At 53.2% G+C, this 25,252-nt stretch overlaps 1 protein-coding gene across 1 annotated transcript in view; it reads left to right on the top strand.

Annotated features, from left to right (window-relative positions):
• The first annotated feature begins 3,905 nt into the window (after positions 1-3,905).
• Sptbn5 (spectrin beta, non-erythrocytic 5) overlaps positions 3,906-25,252 on the top strand; it is a 41,556-nt gene continuing 20,209 nt past the window's right edge. The window contains 30 exon segments of the mRNA XM_029535746.1: positions 3,906-4,019; positions 4,180-4,347; positions 5,279-5,395; positions 6,935-7,092; positions 7,516-7,744; positions 8,524-9,155; positions 10,830-10,968; positions 11,070-11,299; positions 11,523-11,676; positions 11,791-11,991; positions 12,077-12,334; positions 13,791-13,917; positions 14,900-14,988; positions 15,072-15,215; positions 16,180-16,332; positions 16,624-16,754; positions 16,982-17,221; positions 18,153-18,440; positions 19,345-19,585; positions 19,707-19,846; positions 19,999-20,098; positions 20,619-20,789; positions 21,088-21,252; positions 21,628-21,842; positions 22,148-22,334; positions 22,565-22,765; positions 23,053-23,169; positions 24,173-24,318; positions 24,680-24,815; positions 24,997-25,142. Of these exon segments, the coding sequence (XP_029391606.1) occupies positions 3,909-4,019; positions 4,180-4,347; positions 5,279-5,395; positions 6,935-7,092; positions 7,516-7,744; positions 8,524-9,155; positions 10,830-10,968; positions 11,070-11,299; positions 11,523-11,676; positions 11,791-11,991; positions 12,077-12,334; positions 13,791-13,917; positions 14,900-14,988; positions 15,072-15,215; positions 16,180-16,332; positions 16,624-16,754; positions 16,982-17,221; positions 18,153-18,440; positions 19,345-19,585; positions 19,707-19,846; positions 19,999-20,098; positions 20,619-20,789; positions 21,088-21,252; positions 21,628-21,842; positions 22,148-22,334; positions 22,565-22,765; positions 23,053-23,169; positions 24,173-24,318; positions 24,680-24,815; positions 24,997-25,142 (5,534 nt within the window). The 5' untranslated portion in view covers positions 3,906-3,908.

Here is a 25,252-nt window from a genome sequence, read left to right as displayed (position 1 = left end):
TGCTCTGACCTGGTGATGTTCTTGAACAAAAAGAAACCATGGGTCTACTTTTGTTACATTCTCTTGTTCTTCGTAATAACTTTACCAGAAGGGAAAACACCAGAAATGGTGATAAATGAAAGATTGTGTCTTCTCAGGACCAATGCACAGTTCCTAGACTGTTAAACACTCCTCCTGCCTCACGCATATGTTCACTCTGTATTGCCCCATCCCCATGTCGGTTTTCTGTGTCAGAGAAATGCTGTCTAGACAGAATTCAGTTTCAAAGAGGGAAGGTTTAAATTGGCCAACAGTCTGAGGGTGTTCAGTGCAGAGATAACTGTGAGCTGAAGGTGAGGCAGAACACCATAGCAGCTGGCGCACACGGCAGAGGGAGTGGTGCAGAACAGGACAGGGTCTTTAAAGGTGCACCTCAGTGACCTGCTTTCCTGTCCCTTCGCATTCATCTGTGGATAAATTCAGAACCCTTATGATCCCATCACCTCTCTACTGACCACGTCTTCAGTACGTTTCATATCTAGCCCACCATAATGTATCATCTCAGTTTTCAAAGAAGCCACCTCAGAGTGTTCACACAATAGGGGAAAACACACACCTACTGTGCTCTCACTGGTTCTAAAGAGCCTGTTTGTAACTACCACACACATTGGATCACAAGACCTTCCGCGGGTGAGGGGAGGTAAGGGTGAGGGGAGGTAAGCGCTTCAGCTGGGTCCTGCCATCGTCACCTCCCAGTGAAGCCCTGCTGAGCCCACAGAGAAAGAACCTGCACTTGGGCTTATTGCCATACCCCTGCTCTTGGAGTAGGCAGATGGCCAGGTAGCGTCATTTCAACCTATTGGCAGGACCCCAGACCAAGTAGCCTGAGTCTATTCAAGTCATCCCTGGTTCAATTCAAGAGGCACATAGGCTGGGCATGGTGGCACACGCCTTTAACCCCAGCACTAGGGAGGCAGAGGCAGGCGGATTTCTGAGTTCAACGCCAGCCTGGTCTACAAAGTGAGTTCCAGGACAGCCAAGGCTACACAGAGAAACCCTGTCTTGAAAAACCAAAAAAAAAAAAGGCACATATTTAGTATTTAGCAACAGTAAATCCCACAATGCCTCTATCCTTTAAAATCTTATTTAAAAGTGTCAATCCCCCACTGGCACGCTTCTTGTAACAGTGCCCACTTTTCAAGAGGTAAGTGGCCCCTTGGGTCCATTTTGAAAGGAGATGCAAGAGTCTAGAGAGGTATATGTCTTCCCCAAGTCATCCCTGTGACCCTAATTCCTCCATCATCCTCTCTGGGAAAGAGGTATCATACTCCACCCGAGAGATCGAAAGCCCACACTGAAGGACTGTGAAGGTGGGTACTACTTGGGGGGGGGGTATCTCTGAGCACATTCCTGAGATGCAGGCCTATTGTGCACCTCAAGGTCCTGTGCCTCTCAGGTGTATACCACTTGCAGAAGGCATTGGGCTTTTCCTCTGTCACCCATGTACCCTTGTGAGGATGCCAGCCTGGACTGTCATTTAGCACAACATATTTTTTTATTCTCACCCAGAAGCATGAGGTTAGGGTAGAATAGACTCCTCCCCTCTTTCCCGGATGGATCCAGATTAGTTGGGATTATTTTCCAATTGGAGTATTTCATCCCCCCAGTCACAGATACCAGTTCAAAAATACATGTGTTTCCCCATTCAGTTTTCAATTGGCACCACTCCAGAATTTAGGAAGATGTTTCACATGGTCCCTCTTCTCTAGAACTGTAATGTAAAGCAGGGGCCTTATAGGTACAATGCTGTAAAGGTATTGAGAGGAGGCATTGAACAAGGCATAGGAAACCCAGATCTGCAGTTACAACATTTGGGATACTGGAGCTAACAGCACCTGAAGTTCTGTTCCTGCTACATTGTTTTCAGTTACTGCCAACTCACCCATCTGTATGTATCATTCAGTCCAGCTCAAAAAGTTCAGTCTCTTGGCAAAGATTTCAAAGACCAATTGACCTTTTTACCAAGGGCTTAGTCACTTGCTGTCAAAGAGGAGCTGCCCCTTGTACACTATGCAGTGGCTCTAGTTGCTGCTGAGCCAGGGGAGGAGAGCATGGGAAGGAGAGCAGTCCTCTAATCCCGTCCAACAATATGTTTTTTAAAGATTGGTTGTACTTTATGTGTACACGTGCTTGTCTGGTGTGTGTGCACTGCCTGAGTATCTGGTGCCTGCAGAAACCAGAAGAGGGCACCAGATCTCCTGGAACTGGAGTTGCAGATGGTTGTAAGTCTCCTGTGGTGCTAGAAACAGAACCCAGGTCCTCTGGAAGAGCAGCCAGTGCCCTTGATCACCGAACCATCTCTCCAACCCCACATCTAACAACCAGTCACCTCTGCTTAAACCTACCAACAAAGCATGGTACAGTTCTGTCTGACCTCGGAACTCACAAACCTGGAGGAGCTGAGGCCAGAGTCCCTCAAAAGCAGAAGGCTTTCCCAATGAAGCTTTCCCTTACAGATGAGACTGGGCACCTTCAGGGTGCCATGGCTGAAGACAAGGCTTTCCCTACAAAACAGAAACTGGGCCTGAAAGACTGTAGAGTTTCTTCTAGAATATTCCTTAGAGCTGATCGAAGTCTGGGGCATCAGACAGCCCATGCAGAGGGCTCGTGCTGCAGTCAGGAAGAGTGAGCACCTGCCCCGGTGGTTACCTACAACTAACTGAACTTGGGTCCTAGTCTCTAAGATGGTTGTGTGTGGATGTCTTTGGAGACTGGGGTGTGGGTGGGGGAGCCTACAACACCTCAAGAAAGTGTCCCTGTGGCCAAGGCTTTTGAGAGAAGAGATCAAGACTACTGACAGGAAACATGTGGGAAGGGGTTGTTGCTCACAGGGAGCTATGAGCAGGAGCTGCTTCCCTGGGTACCTCTGTCACAATTCATCTGTCACTAACTTCTCAATACTTAGCTAAGCTGAGCTTGTGGCCCAAATCTATTCAAGACCTGGGAAGCTAAGCCCAGGACATGACAGCTTCCTGTGCTATTCCTAGTTATGGAGAGGCTGTCAGACTGCTCCTTCTATCATCCTAGGATGGGGTGTGGAAGAGAAAGGGAGTCCACAGCTTTCAGCCAGAAATCCTGGTCCTGGATACCTCTCATGAGACTTCAGCATCCTGTAGTGTTCTCACTAGAGCCAACAAGACCCTCCTCACCTGCCAACAGCAGAAGCAGCCAGGGGATGGGATGGAGGATAAAGGAGACCCCCTAGCAATGAGCCTAGAGCATTCTTGAGCCACCCTCTCCTGTCTGGGCCCCGCCCTGTAGCAGGTGGGAGGACAATGCTGCCTGTGTGCTGACAGGCTGGCAAAGGGGAGGGCCATACTGTGGCTCCAGCCTGACCTTTCTGGTCGCCTCCCTCACTCCCCAGGCTTTGCTATCCTGTATCTCCATTCCAGCAGTGGGATCTCCTAATGAGGACCCGGCCATCAACTGCCAAGGTGAGCGGCCCCTAGCTTCTTCTGCCCGCCAAAGAGCAGGGGCCAATGGCTGTGGTGCTAGGACTAGCAATAAGTGTTCAGAGTAGAATCTGGAAAGTTGGGATGGGGGTGGCTCTGGGTCATTCAAGTGCAGGCTACCAGTCAGACCTCTTACTCGATTAGGTTCCAATTCATAATTTCTGTGCTGCATGGGGACAGGGTGTCAAGATAGGGCTGCAGACTCCTGGCGAGAGGATCATCAGTTTCCACAGTACTTCCCAGCCCCCATACCTCCACCACCTCCAGACACAGGGAAATGTCCAGTCGCCATTCACCCTCAAAGAGCTACAGGCTCATAGGCTGGTTGTCCCATCAACCCTCCACCTCCTTAGCCACAGCGTCCCTAACGAGGAGACCCAGGCCCAAAGCTCAGCCCTGCTGAGTTCAAGTTTGGCCATGGACTCTGAGTATGAGATAGACCATGTCCGCAAGCTCCAGGCTCAGCATACGCACATGCAGGAGAAGACCTTCACCAACTGGATCAATAACATCTTCCGACTAGGACGGGTAAGTAAGGTCTGAGGACGTCCAGTTCTGGCCAATGGCCTGGGGGTCTGCCGTAGAGTCATCTACCTGTAGCTATTCTGGCCTACCCCTTCCAGGCTTTAAAGTGGGGTGGGCAGGAAATACTGGGCTGACCCCACATCTGCCTCAATCCACTCCTCAGGTGGGCATCAGGATCCAGAACCTGTACACAGAACTTGCTGACGGTGCCCACCTACTGCGACTGTTAGAGCTAATCTCTGGCGAGGCCCTACCAGCGCCCAGTCCGGGCCGCCTGCGTGTGCACTTCCTGGAGAACAACAGCCATGCCCTGGCCTTCCTCAGGACCAAGGTCTGTTCTGGGAAGGTGTTTCTGGATGGAAGGCTAGGTGAGAGGAACCAGAAGTCATCAAAGGAGGCCCAGGCCTCAGGCAGAGCAGGAGACCTGGGCTTGAGTACCTCAAGTGCAGCTGAGGCACGAGGGGTGTAGCAAAGTTCTCCTTGCCCTGTATGCTTGGCTTAGACAGCCACCAGCTGGCCACAGCAGGAACAGTCTAAAACCCTCTCCAGACTGAAAGCATCTCTGTCTAATGAGGGAGAATTGCAGGGTTCCTCACCGAAAGAATCTGAGTGTTCTTCATCTTCTCCTTTCATAAAGCTGGACACAAAGTAATACAGGAATAGCTCCACCCCAGGCTTCTTTAGGAGCTTATTATACAGCAGGTCACTGACACTCGTGGGGGTGATAACCTCAATGCTCTAGATATCTCAGAGAACTGTAGTCAACACCAGAGTTAGCCCAAGCAGTTAAACCACAGCTTTGATGCCCCCTAGAGTCAGTTATTGAGCAATTCCAAGGCTAGGTGTAGTGGTTAATATCATTAACCCCAGCACTAAAGAAGCTGAGGCAAGACAATCTCAAGTAGGGGTACCCCGAGTAACATAGGATGGTAACCTGTGTGAGGTGCAGCAACGCTAGGAGGAGGAGATAGACATTGGCTCTGTCTATTTAGCTCTCTTGAAAACTCCCATTTTCTGCACCACCTTTGAGGGTCCTCTACCCAGTGGCCCAGTCCAGTTTATCCCCTTAGAGAACACCAGTGGAGGCTCAGACCAATGTCAGCCATTAGAAAGTCATCTTTCCCCTGCCATTGTTCATTGCCTACTCTCCCTGTGGGACCTCTGCTGGAAGAGGCAGGCCCCTCCCATCTCACAGCCTCCTAGACTCCAGTTTTCTCAGGACCATAGGCTTCGTGGTTTAGCCCAATCAACTGTACCCACAGGTACCCATTCCCTTCATCGGGCCAGAGAACATTGTGGATGGAGACCAGTCACTCATCCTGGGACTCCTCTGGGTCATCATTCTGCGTTTCCAGATTTCCCACATCTCCTTGGACAGGGTATGTCTCAGGCTCCCGTGCCTCATGGCCTAGCCCAGCCCTGGCTTCATCCCAGACCCCTGGAGCAGAGCTACTCCACCCATGTTGGTGATTGAGTGTTGAGTGAATAGTGAATGAGTAGTCACCCTTCGTCCAGGGGCAAAGGACCCAAGATGGTGCCATGTGCTGAAGGAAGAGCTAGAGTTCTTCCCACTGCCTGGGGGCTAGCACTCACTGGTGAGAGGCAGAGTGGCTGGCCATCAGCCACTGCCATTCTTAGACTGTCATTTGGCACTGTATCTCTGCCACCTTCACAACACCAGAGGAAATCAGATATATAAAGGGATCTCAGCTCAGAGGTTTGCAATGTCCCCTGGATCTTGAAGACCACTGAAACAGTATTTTCATGGTCTCCATCTTTTCCTATCCCTCCTTTTGCCCTACACCTGGCTCAGAAAATATAAGAATACTATCCTTATATCTATCAAGTTTCTGTTCTATGAATTTCTTTTTTTAAAAGATTTAGTTGTTTACTTTATGTATATGAGTACACTGTCGCTGTTTTCAGACACACCAGAAGAGGGCGTCAGATCCCACTATGTAGATGGTTGTGAGCCACCATGTGGTTGTTGGGGATTGAACTCAGGACCTCTGGAAGAGCAATCAGTACTCTTAACCGCTGAGCCATCTCTCCAGCCCCTGTTCTATGAATTTCAAACCACCACCCTCAGCTCTGTGCCAGTGCGTTGGGCAAGACAAGCTGGAGATTGAGACCCTAATTTTAGAAGTCATAGATTTGACACACTGAGAGAAGGCCTATCAAAACTCACCATGTGGAAGCCCATCACTGGCACTACCAGAGGAAATTAAATATATAAAGGGACTCCACCTCCACAATGTATGAAGGTACAGTAATTGCCACTGAGAGCTGATGCGAAAGGCCCCAAGCCTGGCCTGCAGGGAGCCTGGTGGCAGGACAGAGGGAGCCCTGCCTTCCAGCCTGTGAGGGCTCAGGTCAGTTAGCTCTGTGGCTGGCCCATCAGAAGGGCTGTTGTTCATGAGAGAAGCAGACACGTAATTACTCTTCAGGAACTAGCTTTATCAGGAGGAAGGACCATGAGGTGGGAAAGGTTGAGAAAGGAACAGTGAAGTATACTAAAAATAGCTTAATAAAGCCTTAAGGGGAAAAGGGGACTCATTTTTAAACCTGGAACTTTAGACCATCGGCCTACACCTTAGACCTGGTCCCATAACCCGAATCAGGCCACACTTCCCTATGGCTGTGCCTGGACAATATGAATGATGTGTAGCTCCTCTGTGTTCCTGGTCACATACATTACACTTAACTAAGTTATCATCCCTCAACAGTTTAAAAAAAAAATCATACTTTTCCTTTGCCCTGAGGATCCATCCAAGGCCCCTTGCTGGGAGGTTTGGTCTAGAGATAAAAGCTGCCATCGGAAGAGACTCCTTTGGCCTTCCCCCGTCATCCCTTCCATGGAGTCTCTCAGGCACCTTCCAGTCACCTCACACATCAACCACATTGCCCTGTCCTGCCAGGAGGAGTTCGGGGCCAGTGTGGCTTTGCTGTCTGCCAAGGAAGCCCTGCTGGTCTGGTGCCAGCGGAAGACAGCTGGCTACACCAACGTGGACATCACTGACTTCTCCCGAAGCTGGAGTGACGGGCTCGGCTTTAACGCCCTGCTCCATGCTCACAGGTGCATCTTAAAGCCCGAGCCTCCCCGCTCTGAGCCCAGGGCCTCAGGCTGGGATGCCGCCTGCTCCTCCACACAGCCTCTATGCCCTGGGTCTGGGACGAGAAGGGCGAATGGGCCATAGATAAAGAGTACCTAGGTCTGAGCCCTACTCTGGGCCTGCCCCTCCCCCTTCCCTTTGGTGCCTTTTCTACTTCCTGCGCTTCATCTCTTCCCTGCCCTCTCTCTAGCTAGTGTCTTCCTTTTGGGGGCGCCCCACCCCGTCCCGTGACCTAGCCCTTCTACTACAGTAACCCTCCCTCCTATCAAGACCTGCTTATACTCTAGCCTGAGGCTTGCAGATCCGAGGAAAACAGTCACAATAAAAGTGGACGGCATAAGCAGACCAAAAGGCTTTCCTGAGGATCCTTCCTGTTCTCTGCCTAGGCCGGACCTGCTGGATTATAGCTCGCTGAGTCCAGACCGCCCTCTGTATAACCTCTCCTTTGCCTTCCGAGTGGCTGAGCAGCAACTAGGCATTGCCCAGCTGCTGGATCCCGAGGACGCGGCAGCCCCGCATCCAGATGAGCGCTCCATCATGACCTACCTGTCTCAGTACTACCACTACTTCTCCCGCCTGCAGCGGGGGCACACGGCCCAGAGGAGACTGGCTAAGGTTGGTAACGAAGGGAGGCAGGTCTGTCTGACTGGCTGTCCCCGTGCCTTACTGACTCCATGGCCTTAGCCAAACGGCCCCACTTCTCTGTGCCCCATTTGTGACATGGAGGTAACATTCCGTCGTGAATGATGGAAGGCTGTTTGAGCGTCCACGGGAATGTTAGTGAACTACCTAGCACGGTGCCTGGCGTAAATGAGGAGCCATGAGAGCAGTGACCCTTTCTGGACTTCTGCCTCCACTGCCCTCAAAAACAGTTAAGGTTGTAATGGGATTAAAAGGCTTACAGAGCCAAGTCCTAAAGGCCATGCATAGAAGAGGGTCTTTTGACAGGCGCTACACTGCATCCATACTTTCAGGGGACTACACCGTGGATTCGAGGCCAGAGGCTGAGACCTGGAGGGGCTGTCCTCAGGGTTAGTGTCTTAGTGGTGGTGTGGAGTCAAGGACTAAAAGCTGATTTAGGGAGTGGGGCAAAGGGAAGAAAAGGCAAGAAGACTGAGAGAAACAACCTTGATAAGGTCGAAGGGGCAAGATTCGGTGGTGGAAGGCAAGCCGTGTTCCCAGCCCAGTTGTGAAGAGAGTGCTGGGAGTGCTGTAGTGTCTTGGGTCTGTGTGTATAATGCCCCTGCCCCTCTGCAGGGTGGGAGGGGAGCCTCGGCCTTCTCATGTCAGCTTATGGGACGACTTAAGCTGGCACTTAGCACTCAGCGGTGGGGGGGCTTTCACTCTGAGGTGCACCCATAATGTAGCCTGACCAGTGCTCTGCCCTTCTTCAGATCCTGCTGCGGCTGCAGGAGATGGAGGCACTGCAGGCTCAATACGAGCAGCTGGTGGCTGACCTGCTCTGCTGGATTGAGGAGAAGCAGATGCAGCTGCAGGCTCGGGACTTCCCAAACTCACTGCCTGCCATGCGCCAGCTACTGGCAGCCTTTGCCTCCTTCCTTGCCCAGGAAAAGCCACCTCGGTGGCAGCAGCGAGGAGCCACAGAGGCCCTGCTCTTCCAGCTGCAGACAACGCTCCGAGCCCAAAACCGAAGGCCATTCCTACCTCGAGAGGGCCTGGGCCCTGCAGAGCTGGCTCGGCGCTGGGCGGAACTGGAGAGGGCAGAGGCCTCCAGGAGCCAGGCTATGCAGCAAAGGCTGCTACAGCTGGAGCGACTGGACACTCTGGCCCGCCGCTTTCAGTGTAAGGCATCCCACCGGGAAAGCTTTTTAAATGATGCAGAGCAGATGTTAGACCAGGCCAGAGCCTCCCTCACCGACCCAGCCACAGTGGAGGCAGCCATTCAGAGGCTGAGCGTGCTGGAGGCTGCCATCCTGCCCCAGGAAGGGCGCTTCCAGGCCTTGGGTGAGATGGCAGACATCCTCCAGCAGGAAGAGTATCACAGCTGGGCAGATGTGGCCCACAGGTGAGCTCCAAGCAAGTAAATCCATCCTCACAAGAAGCCAAAGCCTCCGTATAACACACAAGAGTGAGGTGGTTTGTGGAGTCCAGGTTCACTCTCAAGAGATAATCAGCGCCGGGCGTGGTGGCGCATGCCTTTAATCCCAGCACTCGGGAGGCAGAGGCAGGCAGATTTCTGAGTTTGAGGCCAGCCTGGTCTACAAAGTGAGTTCCAGGACAGCCAGGGCTATATAGAGAAACCCTGTCTCACCCCCCCCCCAAAAAAAGAGATAATCAATCTCCCATGTACCAGGTATAACTTGCCTCCTCTGCAAAGCATGGCTCTTTCTGGGTAGACTGACGAGCTAGCACACTCGATAAGCAGGCATTTATTCAGTGTCCACTGTATCCCTACATTCTGTTATCAAACATTTAGCAGTGCTGTGGGCAAACAAAAATGTCTTCCCTCCTAAAGCGTAAAGTACTTGCAAAGAAAACAAGAAAGAAAGAAAGACAATGAAGTGTGTGAGAGCGTCTTTAAAAATGGGGCAAGGCCAGGTGTGGTGGCGCACACCTTTGATCCTGGCAGCTGGAAGGCAGAGGCAGACAGATCTCTGAGTGCAGGGCCAGAACGGTCTACATAGCAGACCAGCCAGGGCTACAAAATGAGACCCTGTCCCACAAAGCAAACAAAAAGCGAAGGTCTAATTCAGTGCTAGCATATGAATACCATACACGGTGCCCTTGACTCAGTCCTCAGAAAAATAAAGAGGCCTGCGACAATGAGAGGCCAAAGCAGGAGGGTGTGACATAGTTCACCAGAGAGGAGCCTCTGGAAGTGGAAGTGGACCAGAGATAGTGAGGGAACTGGTCACGGATGTATGGAGAACAGACTGTCCTGGCCAGAGGGAACATCTAGAACAGCACACCAGAGTGGTTGTATCCCTTACAAGGTTGAAAAGTAGCAATGGTGGAAGGGTAGTCACATAACCGAGACACAGGAGGGGGGATGAAGGTCAGGCCCGGCCTTATGTAGTAAAGCAAAGGCTTTGGTTGAGGTTTTTTTCCCTTTCCTCAGAAGAGTGACACACTGTAACCTTTGTGCCCGACTACCTGGCTGCCATGCTGGGACAGGCTGAAGGAGGCGGACCCCTTTAGTTATGAAGCTGGTGAACAATCCTGGTGGGAGGCAGTGAGGTGACAAAGTGGTGGCATTCTGACCACAGCTTTCTATGTTGGTTCTGAGACAGGGTATCACAGAAACAGAACTTACTCTATAGACCAGGCTGGCCTTGAGATGGGCAGTTAGGCCTCTCCTGCTGTATCCTGGATGATGGCTGTGACTTCCTAAATCAATGGATATATTTTTAAGATAGTACCAAACAGGATTTGCAAACAAGTTGGGGTTAAGAAACAAAACTGACATGGTTTTAGTCTGTGTGGCTGGAAAGACAGTTTTCACCCACAGAGATAGGGACTGTGTGTGTGTGTGTGTGTGTGTGTGTGTGTGTGTGTGTGTGTGTGAAAATCTCAACCTTCCAGGCTCTCTTCTGACTGTGAACACACTCTGCCCAACCACTCGTGCCAGGCTGTTCACATCAATACATTTCCCTGGCTCCAGAGGTGCCACTGTTCCAGGGCAGCCAAGGTTCCTTGCCCCAACCTGAGACAGACCACCTTTTCCTCTTTTATTATCTAGGCAGAAGGAGATCATGGGGCGCTGGCGGAGGCTCCTGCGGTGTCTACAGGAGGAGAGGAAGCACATGGCAGGCTCACAGGCTGCGCTGAGTCTGCTGCAGGGGGTGGAGGCTGTCACCCACCAGCTTGGGGAGCTGCAGGTGGGCAGGAGATCTGCTGAACTCTGGGAGGTTCTTTCCCAACACGGGTGCCCACAGCTACCCAGCACCTGGCAGTGCACTGACCACTCATCTCTGCCCAGGTGTTGGCCAGCTCCACAGTCTGTGGGCAACAGCTGGCAGAAATAGTGTTGCTGCTGCAGAGCCATGACCTGCTGGAGACCAAGGTGTCAGCCCACAGGACCCATGTGACTCGTCTTGTCCACCAGACGGCTCAGCTAGACTCCCAGGGCACCAGTGTGGAGATGCTGCAGGCTAAAGCCCTAGCACTGGCCGAGCTCCACCACAGCCTGGTGTCTCTTGTCAGAGCCCGGTAATGGTCAGCTTCAACTCCTCAATTGTTTGTAGAACTTTCCTGTAACTTTAATCATCTCTTGCCCAAGCAGAAATCCTTCTAGTCTGGCAACTTCCTTGACATGACCCCTGAGCCATTCTGGGAAAATTGTGCCTAAGGGGCAGGTCTGATCAAGTGGGCAACTCCCTTCCCATGCTCTGCTCTTCTCCAAGCCCTTAATGGTCTTTTCTGTCCCCCACAGACGTACCCTGCTGGAGCAGACCCTCCAGCGGGCACAGTTCCTGGATAGCTGTGAGGAGGAGGAGGCCTGGTTGCAAGAGCACAGACAGCTAATGGAGAAGGCAGCCCTAGACCGGGACCTCACTCAGATCGCTACTGCTCTGCAGAAACACAAGGTGTCCACTCCCTTGGTCTGTGACATCCCGACCTCCTTGCCAGTCAGGCTTGGGACTCCAGGAGTCACTCTCTCCCTTCCTCCCTCCCTTCACCATCCTCCCCAACCTTTCTAGGCTCTGGAAACAGAACTCCATCGCCACCAGGCTATGTGTGTAGACCTCATGCAGAGAGGACGCAACCTCAGTGTCAGAGAGCCCCTGACACAGCCAGATCCTCTGGAAAAGGCAGAAGCAGTGCAGGGAACCTGGCAGCTGCTCTGGGCTGGAGCCGCAAGGCGGCGCGCCCGGCTGCAAACAGCACTGCTAGTTGAGCAGGTAGAGTGTGCGTGGAGGGACCGGGCGCGAGGCGGCTGGGCGCACAGGGACCTGCTAGGTCTCAGCCTTTTTCACCTCCCCACAGTACTTTTCTGACTCGGCCGAGGCGGTTTCCTGGCTTCTCCAGCGGCAGAAACAACTGGAGAGTGCATCCTGCGGGAAGGACCAGGCAGACGCTGAGGCCCTGTTGCAGCAACACCTGCGCCTAGAGCAAGACGTGTGCGCCTTCGCGGCGGAGCTGCGCGAGCTAGAGGATCAGGCGCGGGCTGCCGTAGCCCTGGTGTCACTCATGATGCACACGGGGACATGGAAAGGACCCAGACTCGTGCCTTCTACACCAAATGTGAGGTCTCCCCAGAGCATTAGTGCTACACGCTCTTCCCCCCAATGAGAGTCTTTGTGGCCCTGCCCAGAGCTGGCAGAACATTCCCTAACCTGATTCCAATATCTCCAATCATAGGTCATTTGAAGTTCTCTCTGTAAACCAGTTCCAGGCATCGAGTACATCTGGGCTTGGCTCGGTCTACCCAGCACAGCTTAAGAACATTTCCAAAAAAGCTTTATTTTCACGACCCTTCATCCCGAAGTCAGTTCAGTTCCTTAATTTGACAACCATTAAAAATCCCCACACCCCTCTCTCCTTTCTCTGCCCAGCCCTATCCCATGCACCCTTTAAGCTGCATTTAGGGCCTCCCGATTGCTTTACCTAACCCACCATAAAGTTGGTAGATAGCTGAAGGAAAGAAAAGACTGCGGCCCCAGCCTGCTAATGATTCCTCACACTCTGAGGTCTTTGCCTTTTAAGTTTACTCCCAGATCTCATAACTAATAATTTAAAAAACATATCTATGTGTTAGCAAGCAGCTAGAACACCACCAGCCTTGACAAATGAGTTAATCAAGGTGATGGGGGCAGGCTACGACCTAAGGACTCTCCAGCAAAGAGGCCTTTTGATTCCTTGTCCAAGGCTGTTTCTACACACACACACACACACACACACACACACACACACACACTGGGCCTGTGACACTTCACTCCTAGCATTGCATTACACCATCACAATTCGTTTGGTAGAGAGCGCTTGTGAGTTTCTGACAAAACTCACTTTAATCTGGTCTGGGTTCATCCTGAGAGGCGGGCTGGCTGAAATGGAATGTGCGAGAGGAAAATGGAGCCAGGACAAGATTTTCTGTTCGAGGCTCAAAGTTTAATAACCGAACTCCGTTTAAATAACATGGAAAAATTCCCAGCCCCTTCCTCAGTCTTTGAAGTTGCCAGCGGCGGTCCGATCGTAGGCGAGTCCAAGGATCAAGGCAGGGATGAATGTCTGTTGGCATAGGCGGTCCAAGGATGCTGCAGGCAATAGTGGTTCCTTCCTGCGCCTCAAGCCCTGCTTTTCCGAAGTGTTACTTGTTTCTCTCTCTCTCTCTCTCTCTCTCTCTCTCTCTCTCTCTCTCTCTCNATCAAGGCAGGGATGAATGTCTGTTGGCATAGGCGGTCCAAGGATGCTGCAGGCAATAGTGGTTCCTTCCTGCGCCTCAAGCCCTGCTTTTCCGAAGTGTTACTTGTCTCTCTCTCTCTCTCTCTCTCTCTCTCTCTCTCTCTCTCTCTCTCTCGCCTTTTTGCCTGTCTTCTATCCCTGTCTGGTGCAAGCAAAGGCAGAGAGAGATACCAAGCTTGGCTCCTGGCATTTTCAGTCTCTGCTTTTCCCACAATTGCAGGAGGTGTACAGAGTCTGTGCTTCTGCCAGGTGGGAAGCCACTTGGTCACTTAAACAGAACCTCTGTCCCTCTATATAGGAGGAACCTCCAGAAGACTGGAAAAGGCTTGGCAGAGACACCATTGGAGGACCCCAGGGGGAGACTCAAGTTTTAGCAGCACCAGGCAGCCAGTATTCACATCAGCAGACACCCTTCTTCTCCAGAGGTCCCTGCGGTGAGAGTCTGAAGTCTGTCAGCGATGAGAAAGTTGTTCATCTTCCCTGTGGCTGTCTGGGCCATCTGAAACCTAAATGGAAGAAGTTGAGGGGAGGCTGCTCTGAGCTCAGGACTCTGGGAATAAAGGCACATGCTGCCCCACTGGTCTCCGGGCTTAGGCCTCAGCCCCTCCCGGGGGCCTGTTCCCAGCTTTTCTTCAGGACCACATCTGGCTCAGCAGACAGAAGTAACTGGAGTTATCTGACACAGCTTGTGTTGCCCAGGGCAACATGTCCCTGCCTCTAGACAGCCACAGGAAGGGACTTGTCATACCAGCAAAGTTTAGATGAGATGGTCTCGTGAACTCGGTAGAGTTTGAGGTTTTCTGAGTCTTCCTTCAAGTTCTATACTTTCTTGCCCTTTCTGTGCCTACTCTTAACAATGCCTGAGTACAATGGTCTGCTGCCGCTGCCGCTGCCCACCCTCTCCCAGGGACAGAGGACAGAAAAATAGAGATGGCATGCTTTCTCATTCCCAGAGAGGGGTGCTGTCTTGTGTCTTCTGTCTGCCTACCTGCCACCTCCACAGCACCATGCCTTTCCCTCTGCGAATGCTCCTTCTTGGACAGACTCCAGTGGGACTTGCCTTCCCTCTTTAAATATCCAGACCATCTGGCCCTTCTTCCCCCTGGACAGTCATGGTACTTATTACACATGACAACAGGCCTTGCCTACCCCAACTGTAACCCTGGATAGTGTACTACCTGTTCTGGGTCAGTGGGTTTTGCAGTCCTGAGAGACTCATGAGCCTCAATGGGAAGGTCCAGCCTCAATCCTTTTAGCATCTAACAGCTCTTCACACAGAACTGGGCACAGGGAAGCAATAGGTACCAAACGACCTTGACCCACCTTGTAGTGAGTAGGGAAGAGGAGGGCCCTAAGCAGCCCTTGAGTCCTGTGCTCTCATAACTGTGTGTGTCTCTTGGCTTCTAGAAGAGGCTCCAAATACCTGGAAGCTTAAAGAGTTGGGGGACAGTTGGGGCAGGACGGCCATCATCCACAGCATAGAGAAGAAACCCCAGGTACAACCACAGACCCCATCTTGGTGGAGATCCTGCCACTTGGTAGGAGCTAGGTGTGGACACACGGCCTTCCTCCTACACAGGTGCTATCTGCCCCGGGCTTTCTAGGAGAAGGCCCAAGGACAGCTCTCCAGGCTGAGAATGACTTTCACTTCGACTCCAGCACCATACTCCAGACTCAGGCTGACATGAGCCAGAGCTATGAGAACCTTAGGGCCCTGGCAAAGGTAATGCTCTTCATCTAAGAAATATCCATAGTGGAGCACGTGGCACATCTATTCCCAGATTCTCTGAGGACTGAGTAGGAAGATTGCATAAGGCCAGGTGTCCATGACCAAAACCCACAACAGGGAAATCATGCTTGCCTGCTGTACTTAAGGCCCGAGGGGTCAGTTCCCTGCACCACAAGAAAGAGAAGGGAGGGGAGGCTAGTCATGCCCCTGCCATAAGCTAGGACAGTGTCAGCCACCCGTGGGCCATGACCGCTTTGGGAGTTGAACAACCCTTTCACAGGGGTGGCATATCAGATAATTTACATTACATTTCATAACAGCAAAAATTACAGTTACAAAGTAGCAATGAAGATAATTTTATGACTAGGGGTCACCACAACATTCGGAAGGTTGAGACCCACTGAGCCAGAGTCTATATCATGATCCCAGGAACAGACCAGCGACTGACATGTTTCCTACTCTAAAAGATCTTACAGTATTACCAAGATGTCAACATGTATTTAACTGGATGTGGTATGGTGGCCTTATGCAGAGTAGGTTGGAGTCAGGATGCACCTTTAAGGAAAGGTTATTAAACAGACACTTAAGACAGATCCAAGGGCAGGCAATACTAGAGAAGCCAACTGGGTCCTGAAGAAAGGCTGGGAACAGGCCCAGTGAAGGAGGCCGAGGCCGAGGCCCTGAGACCAGTGGGGCAGAGGCTAAGCACAGCCCGGAGAGGCACGTGGAGCTTCAGAGCAAGGTGAAACTCCTGGAGCAAATAAGACTAAGTCTGTCATGGCATCTGTCAGCTCTCACCAGGTCCCTCTGCTAAATAGCAAGGGGACAGATGTGGCACAGTTGTGGACATGAGACTTGATCCTTAGTGGCTTGGGTGGGCAGGGACACACCTGGCACCTCTCTAATTGCCCTCCCGTGGGGCACTGTCCCTACACCTTGACCCTGGCTTCTTCCTCAGCTTCACAGGACCCAACTGGAGGAGTCAGTCGCCCTGTTTAGCTTCTATAACTCCTGTAGGGAGCTTCAGTCCTGGCTGGAGAAGCAGACAGCACTGCTCCAAACATTACAGCCCCAGGGAGACAACTTAGAGGTCACACAACTCAAATATGAGGTAAGCCATGGACGGAGGTAATGGAGACCAGAGTTTCCACCACTCCGGCATTGCGTCATGGTTTTGCCCCATTCACCATATTTACTCTGGTCCTCTCTGGGGAAGGTCCAAGGCTGTAGGCCTGACTCTGGGGGCTAGCAACTCAAAGTGAGCAGGATGTCTTAGAGTCAAGCGTCCCAAGGTCCTTTGTCACCCAAAAGGGGTACAGAGAGAGAGAAGAGCCTGCCTCCCAGAGATCTGGGTCCGTCTCTTCCTCCTCCTCCTCCTCCTCCTCCTCCTCCTCCTCCTCAGAATGTTCTCATGACCTTGGCCATTGGAAAAGGCCACTGGGCGGAGGCCATCAGCACTGCTGAACAACTGAAGCAGAGATGTCCAGGACATATCTCAAAAATCCAACAGCAACAGGAGGACCTGAAGCAGAGGTGACAATAAGGGGTGGGGATGCAGGGTGGGGCAGGACCTTGCTCTGTGCATCCTGCTATCATGGGTGGAGAGCTAGATGGTGTCAGACATTGAGGAGAGAGCAGAGGGCCGCCAGTCTAGAAGCTTCTGCCCTGGCAGGCCCAGTCTAAGGCCTCAGATGGGTAGGTGTCGCTGGGTAGATGGGAGGTATCCCTGTGTCGGATACATCCCTGGATCCTCTGCTCAGGTGGCAACAGCTGGAAGCCCTGAAGGAGGAGAAACTCCTGCAGCTGACACGTGGCATGGAGGTGTGCAGTCTTTTACAGGAGTCTGAACCCACACAAGTCCAACTGCTAAATGTGATAAGCATGCTGGAGACTCTGGGGACAAGAAGCTCTGGGGACAGCCATCGTACCCTACAGCAGACCCAGCAGAAGGTCCTGGTCCTGGAGAAGAAGATCTCCTACCTCCAAAGAGCAACCATAGAGTATGGCCAGCTTTGGGGTGGTGATGGTGCCGGGGAAATAGTGAGGACAGAGGGAAGCTCTAATAAAATGAGAGGCGGAGGTTGGAGAGATGGCTCAGTGGTTAAGAGCACTGACTGCTCTTCCAAAGGTCCTGAGTTTAATTGCCAACAACCACATGGTGGCTCACAACCACCTGTAATGGGATCTGATGCCCTCTTCTGGTGTGTCTGAAGACAGCTACAGTGTACTCATATACATAAGATAAATAAATAAATCTTTAAAAAACTAAAATGAGGACGGGCACAGGAACTGGGATGGGAGATGGCCAAGATATGCTACTGCATATCTAGTGTGGGCAGCCACCAGAGGCTGTTGACATGAGAACGTGCTCTCATGGCCTGGACCAGCAGGTCGTTCTTCCCTAACAAGCCTCAAATGGGAGGGCCCAGGAGGTGAGAAGATAAAGGAGACAAAAGCCAGGGCTGGGAGGCCTTGCACAAGCTGCCATGTGCCAAGCAGATTTATGAAAAAGTACAGCATCTTATATGCTATGTGCAGGGGGAGAATGGCCAAGGCCATTAGAAAGCTAAATCAGACAGTGCTGGCAAGAGAACACAGGATACCCCAGACACAGCTATCTTAGGACTGATAACCACAGCTTTTCAGAGAGGAAAGACAGCTTCCCAGAACTGAAACCTTAACTCCTTCAAGGTCCAGGCCCCAATCTGGACCTTGCAGGTCTACCCCTGGGCAAGGACACAACCTCTGTCCTTTCATCAGGACCTCTGAGAAAGCCTTGGATGGCGTCTGGCTTCCAACACTCAGAGAAAGTGAGAGCCTCATGCCTGTGCTGCTTCTAGCTAGGGGAAGGGTGGACTTTCAGAGTTGTCACCACTTTCCCAGGAGACACAGGCCTGGGGCACTGACTGTCGTGCGGTTAACATCTCGCAGGGTGATGGAGTCAGGCCCCGCAGAGGGCAGGCTGCTTTGGGAGCGGGTCCTGATGCTGCAGTCACTGCTAAAGCAAGCTCAAGGGCAGGTGGCCGGGCAGATCCGGGTCCAGACTGAGGCTCGGGTTCAGCGAGGCATCCTCCAGGAGAGCCAGAAGCTGCTGCTGTGGGCAGAGGACATCCGGGCTCAGCTGCACAGCAAAGAGGAGCTGCAGGATGTGGCCTCAGCCCAGCAGCTGCTGAGGAGGCATGGAGCCCTACAGGAGGAGATCTGCCTGTGGGAAGAGAGGTCAGGACAGGCCTGAGGGTTTCAAGTTCATAAAAGGAAGGCCAAAGCAATGTGGTCTCCAGCGTCATGAGTCAGGCCGGTGTCTATCTAGTACTGCAGGCAGGTTTGCAGGAGATACCCAAGCCTGTGTCAGGCAACCTGCACACTTTAGGAAGGGCCTCCAGACACTGAGCTGCCAGAGAGGCTCAAAGTTCCAGCCCAGCTACCATCCTACAGGGAAGATGATGGTGTCCCCCAAGCCTAGCTTCCCATTCTGACCAGTACCATACTCTACTGGCCTGCACAGTCAGAGGGCCCAGAACCCACCAATGGACTAAGATGGCTACCCCTCCCTCACATCCTTCAGAAGTGATATGCAACCCTGTGAGCTTGTACAGCCACCATGTACAATCCCCAGGCTCTGCCATCTCTGAGGAGCCTGACGGGTATCAAATGGGCCCCGAGAAACAAGCACCTGCCCCCTGTCTGTCACACACACCGAGCCACTTTAGGATTACAGCAGCTTAGAGGAAGGGCTGGCTTTTCCTGCCTCCCACGGCCATGCCTGCCACCTGTTTCCAGAATGTGAGGGTAGCATCTATTCTAAAGGGCACCTGTTCTGCTGGGTCAAAGGGTCCAGTGGCCCTGACAGCAGGAGTGTGTGGACTGAGGGATCTGAGCTGTGTTTGTCCCAGCATGCTACTAGCCATCTACTTAGGGAGGGTGTGACATGGGTCATGAGCACTTTGCTGAGCCTGTTGCATTCCATCTTAGTCATAGGCCAGGGCACAGCTGTCCTGAGAGAAAGTGAGCTGATAGGACTGGCCAGCCAGTTAGCCTCACTTCAGGCCTCTGCGATGAAGGGTTGAAGCGGCCATGAGAAGGGATGGGCGTGGTTCAATGATGCTCTGTCTGTTTTTCTCAGGCTGCAGCAGCTGGAGGCTCAGGGTCAGCTGGTGACAGTTTCAGACTCTCCAAAGTCCCAGGAGGTGGCCAGCGCTCTCAGGCTCCTAGGCCAGCACAGCCAGCAGCTGAAGGCTCTGTGGGAGCAGAGACAGCAGAAACTTTGGGAGGGGCTGGAGCTGCAGAGGTTTGGCCAAGAAGTGGATGGTTTCATGGCCACCTGTGCCAGCCGTGAGGCCTTACTGCAGCTGGACAACCTTGGGGTAACATTTGGGAAGTAGAGCTGAAGTGTCACCCTATCGCCCCTAGAGGGAGCTGGGCCTCCTTGGGTCCAGAAGCCAGGGTGGGCAGGAAGGATGAACTGACTTCAGGTCTCTGTACCAGGAGGACATAAGGGAGGCCCAGAGCCTGTTGCAGCAGCACCAGGGTTTGGGGTGGCTCCACAGCACCCTGGGATCACGGGCAGAGGCCCTGTGGGCACGTGGTGAGAAGCTGCTTCTGAGCCATCCCGCTGCTGTGCACAAGTGAGCAGTCTGCCTGCTGCAATCTCTTAGCGCCTGGGCGGGGCCGCTGCTGTCTGAGGCTGGGGGGGCTGGGGCAGGGACAAGGCTCTCTTGGGCTGGGGTGTGGGGGGACTCAGGGCAGAGAAGAGTCCTCTCCTCTCTCCACTCTCCAGGATCAGAGAGCTGCTGCACAGTGCCCAGGCCCAGTGGACCAGGGTCCAAGAGAGGAGTGAGCAGAGAAGGGGACAGCTGCTGGCTTCCCTCCAATTGCAGGTGACCGCCTGGTCTGCAGGAGACATCCCCAGAAGCACTGAGGCAGTATGGTCCTGTTTACAGAGCTCTTTCCCCAGCCTTGAAGCACAGCTCTTGGCTGTTTCTATAAGGAAGCTGGAGCAGTGATCACTGTGCTCCTCAGAGAAGGGCCCCTTGACTAACAGCCCCCCTTATCCTACTACATACCTGCCCTCACATCTGGCACGCCAGGTGAAGGGAAACAGCCTTAGACCTTAACACTGATGTGTGTTCGGGAGCTAGTGTGACTAGCAGGCCTCCAGGCCAGGCCTCCAAGAACCTATATAGATTAAGAGAGCGACACTCAATCTGGTGTCACCTTTCAGAGTCGGACCTGACAGGCATTTCACCTTTTTGATCACAGTGTCCTTGCCCCATTTGGGGATCAGAACAATCCAAGCTCTACCCCCCTCCCTGTGCCCAAGAATTGGCTCTGGATCTCGTTTTCCCCACAGAGCCCTCTCCCTGGGTTCTGACCCGCTCTCTCCTGGTTCTCGGGCAGGAATGGAAGCAGGCTGCAGAAGGCCTAATGCTGTGGATGGAGGAGAAGTGGCCCAGGGTGGCTGATGAATGCTCCCAAGCAGGCAGCAACATTCTGCAGAAACTCAAGTGGCACAAGATAACTAAGAGTGAGCTATTAACCTCCCAGAGGTACATGCAGGAGCTACAGCAGGTGAGGATGCTGGACGGGGGTAAGGCCCTCCTGTCTTCAGATTCCCAACACATACTGCCCTGCCTATTTCTATGGAGCACAGCCACTGAAGGAGAGTTCCCTCTGCCTCCTTCACTTATCTGGGTGCCCCCCTAGGTAGACACTCAAATCAGCTCCGAAAGCTGCCACCATCTCAGGCAGCTAGTGGAAAGCAGTTGTAGCCAGCAACCTGCCTCCTGCCCCCTGGGTACAGCAGGCTGTGGCTGGTGCTGTCCTAGCCGCTCCTCAAAAATGGCCTGGACCTTTGTCTCCATTCCAGGCCGGGAAAGAACTGTTGCATAGCAACCCATATGCACAGGAGGACATACAGGACAGACTTCAAAGCCTTAATCACAAATGGGAAGAATTGAACCACAAGATGGCAGACCGAGGGGATAGGCTGCCGCAGACCAGACAACAGGACCAGCTCCTAGAACTAATACAGGTCTCTGGGGGATGTGGGGTGGGGGCGGGGACACAAGGAGGAAGACCAGGATTTGGCTGGGACAGGATGGGATCGGGCAGAACAGAAAGGGCTGCAGAGAGTGGCCTCGTGAAGTCCTGTACAGAGCTCTGGCGTTGAGAAGGCTAAGGTGCAGAAGGCCACCACAAGCGTGGCTTTTGTGTGTCTAGCATGTGATTATCACAACTCAAGTCTCCCAGAGGAGATGTATAAGTGGTTTGCACACTAGCAGTTGGCAGGACATGAGGGCTCCATGGTGAATCTGAGTCTGGGAGCCCTGTAGACTCAGAGCCCCCGGCAGGGTTGCCTGCTGAGCTGCAGTGAAAGGTGAATGCAGCCTCTTGTCACCCGCCCCAGGATGTCAGGGAGACAATGGAGCATCTGGAGGGAGCCCTGCAGAGCACAGAAACTGGGCATGACCTGTGCTCCAGCAGGCAACTGCAGAGACAGCATTGCCAACTAGAGGACAAGAGCCAGGCACTGGCCAGCAAGATGGATGCCCTCATCTCTCAGACTCACAATGCGTTCACTTCCTGGACCATCCTGGAGGAGAGCCAGAAGTGTCACCAGAGGTGGCTATGCCATCTTCACCCTCCACACATGCCTCGTGAACCTAAGGACTGAGTGACACCTAGAGGACCTAGGCATCCACTCTCCCTTCTGAGTAGTCATCCTGGGGTGGGAGTGCCAGGGCAGAGTTAGGCGTCCTAAGCAGGACATTGCACCACGGAGGCCCAGTGCTACTTCCCTGCCTGCAGAGGTTTCCTGTCCTCTGTTCCCTGGCCTTGTTCCTCATGGCTCCCTGGTGGGGATGAGGAAAAGACCGTGACCTTGTCTTGGCTCCCTCTCTATCCTCTATCTTCTCTCCTTCTACCAGGTTCCAGTCCCTGCAGAGCAAGCTAGCCACCCGACACCAGCAACTGCAGGCCTCAGTCGAGCTGTATGAATTTAATCTCCTTAGCAACCTGGAGCTCACATGGGTGGCTGAGCACATGCCCAGTGCCAGTCCCATCTGCCCTGCCCAGTGCTGGTGTGATGCCCACAGCCTTCAACGAAAGCACGAGGTAACAGCAGCATCTGTATTCTGCCACGCCCCAACATCTCATGCCCTGACCTTTGAAGCCCCCTGCTACCACTCAGGGTGTCCTGGCCTCTAAATTATTCTCCTTGGGTATCCTGCTTTCCAAATCCACTTCTCTCCAGGTATCCTTATCGCAGTGATCTAGAACTAGAGACACTCTGTGGTTCTAATCTGAATGTCTGTGGCTAAGAGACTCCCATTGTTCTGTGGCAGGTGCTCCAGGCTGAGGTGAAAGGTCATGTAGGGCACATACACAGGGTGCTAAGCTCTGGTCACAGTCTAGCAGCCTCTGTGCACCCTCGAGCTCAGCATATCGTGGAACAGTGCCAGAAGCTAGAAGGCCACTGGGCAGGACTGGAGCAGGCATGTGAAAGACGTGCCCACTGCCTGCAACAGGCTGTCACTGTCCAGCAGGTAGGAGACCAAGAGGATTGAGTCTGCAGAGCAGCGGACCAGCAGTGGGAGAGAGGGCTCATGGGACCTTCAGGGAGGGAGGCCCGTGATGAAAGCCCTGGGCTAAGAGTTACCTGACTCCCATAAGTGCCCAGAGGCTTCTCTGCAGGCTGCTGGTGACCAGGATGGGTGGTGAAGGGTCCCAGCTGGTGACAGGATAGGTGGTGAAGGGTCCCAGCTGGTGACAGGATAGGTGATGAAGGGTCCCAGGTAAGATCAACAGGGTAAGTCACTGTCATTCATTGCAGTACTTTCTGAACGTGTCAGAGATGGAGACCTGGGTGGAGGAAAAGCGGCCTCTGGTGAGCAGTCAGGACTACGGCGGCGATGAGGAAACGACCTTTGGGCTCATTAGGAAACACCAGGTACTGTGTCCTGAGCATCTCCACACGGGTGACAGTGGGCCAGGAGGAGGTCTGCGACACTCTAAAGGGCACATCCTACGTCTTGAAACACAGAACCCTGCTCTTTCCTTCCTATCCCCATCTGCCACCCACCCAATTCCGGATTCGCCCTCCTCCCGGAACACCTGCTGCCAGTACAGCCCAGCCTTGTGACTCAGCAGGGTGTATTACCATCTGGAGCCTAATTCCTAGGAAGACTTGGGGTGCCTCTGTCTCTTCATCTCTTCTGGGCCCTTTCCTACTCCTCAGTCACGTGCCCCAGGCCACCCCATGTCCTTCATAGGTGTCCTTCGCTGGGACTCTAAACCTCATCCGTCCTATTAACCCAATTGCCATCCCAAAACCCATCCCCTCTCCCTGGTAAGGAGGGGGGAGGGAGGCCAGAGCACACTCCTAGAACCAACAGGCTCCACAGCCTCTGCCCCGCTGTGTTCCTGCCTCTTGTCATGGAAATCTCCTGGATATGTTCCTGTGTGCCTCGGTGGTCACTGTTTTGGGGTGTCTTGTGGCTGAGGACTTTCAGTGAGCTATTCCTGGAGGGTATGTCTGCAGGCTTAGCCAAATGCAGCTTCCATGTGCCGTGCATGCAGACAGGCTTGCTCAGTTTAGTTCATCTTTACACGTTGTGTTGGGGTCCAGCATGATGCCTCCTGAGCCTTCCCATCCTTGTCCCAGGCTTCCCACCATTGACTATTTCCTGCTAAGTATTGAGCCCTCTAGGGGTGAAGAGCATATCTTCATTTTGTAAAACAGTAAATGTAAGTGGGTAATGGGTGGATGGGTGAAGCTAAGTGGATGAACACGGATGAGTGGATAGATGGAGGGGTACACTGGTAACAGAATGAGTGGAGAGGTAGAGAGATAAGCCTGGGAGTTGTTGGGGTGGTGGTGAATGGGTAGGCCGTGTTGGGGGTAGATGTGAGAGAGATGAAGGACCACCCTGCCTGTGTTCTGACCCTGACAGATGCTCCAGCAGGAGGTAGCTCTTTATTGGAGCTCCATGGAGGATCTCGAGCAGAGGTTCCAGACTCTTGCTGGATTTGAGGCCCCTGAGCGGTTGAGTGTGGTACGGGAGAAGTTGCAGGCACTACAGAAGCTGGTAGACGAACGGTGAGGGACACTGTGGACCCCTCATCAGTGGGCACAGGGACCCTAACCACAGCTGACTGTTCCCTGCCGTGGCCCTATGCTGGGAACCCGGCCTTTAGGGTTGCACCAAGAGAAGGCTGAGTCTTCGCTGTGCTCTACTCGCCCCTCCAGAAGTTCTTCACTAAAAGCCCACTTAGCAGGACTTTGGGCCCTTGATTCAGCTCTCTATTTCTTGTCCTCTGTCCCCTACCCTGGCCTTCCTATCTTCTTCCCAAGTCACGGGCTTGGGCAAGGATCATGAATAACTCCATTCTTCAGCCTTAGGACCCCAGGGGGATGAGCAGGTTGCTAACATCTGGGGAACCCCTGGCTGTCACTACAGGGGGCAGGAGCTAGAGGGGACCCTGAGACTACATGAGTTCATGAGAGAAGCTGAGGACCTGCAGGTCTGGCTGGCCACCAGGAAGCAGGTGGCCAGAGGAGGGGACAACTTTGGAGAGGACCATGAACGTGTGCTGGTGAGGGGCTGGCAGCAGGGAAGACCCACGATGCTGGATGGTGGGGGCTTGTCCTGATGGGCTGGATGGAGAAGGCATAGTGGACTCATGGACCATGCCTCCGGGTGGAGCGGGCTGGCATTGCGGCCACCAGGAGGCTACAGTATTGTCGAGTACATTGTCTGCTCCCCTCTCTCCTTAGCAACTCTGCACTGAGTTTACAAAGTTTCAGCACCAGGTTGAAACTGGTGCCCAGAGAGTGGAAACTTGCCGACTGCTGGCAGAGAGCTTACAAGAGCGTGGGCACAGTGCTGCCTCCGAGGCTCACCAGCGGCAGCAGGATCTACAGTGAGTGAGATGGCCTGAAAGGGCCTGGGTTTCAAGGAGAGTGCTGGCCCAGTGTCTTGGGGATTAACACCCTGAGCTGGCACACTCTGATGATCATAGCCCCCCCCCCC

Source organism: Mus pahari, chromosome 3 (genome assembly GCF_900095145.1).
Source record: "Mus pahari chromosome 3, PAHARI_EIJ_v1.1, whole genome shotgun sequence".
NCBI lineage: Eukaryota > Metazoa > Chordata > Mammalia > Rodentia > Muridae > Mus > Mus pahari.
This window is presented reverse-complemented; position numbering and strand designations above follow the sequence as displayed.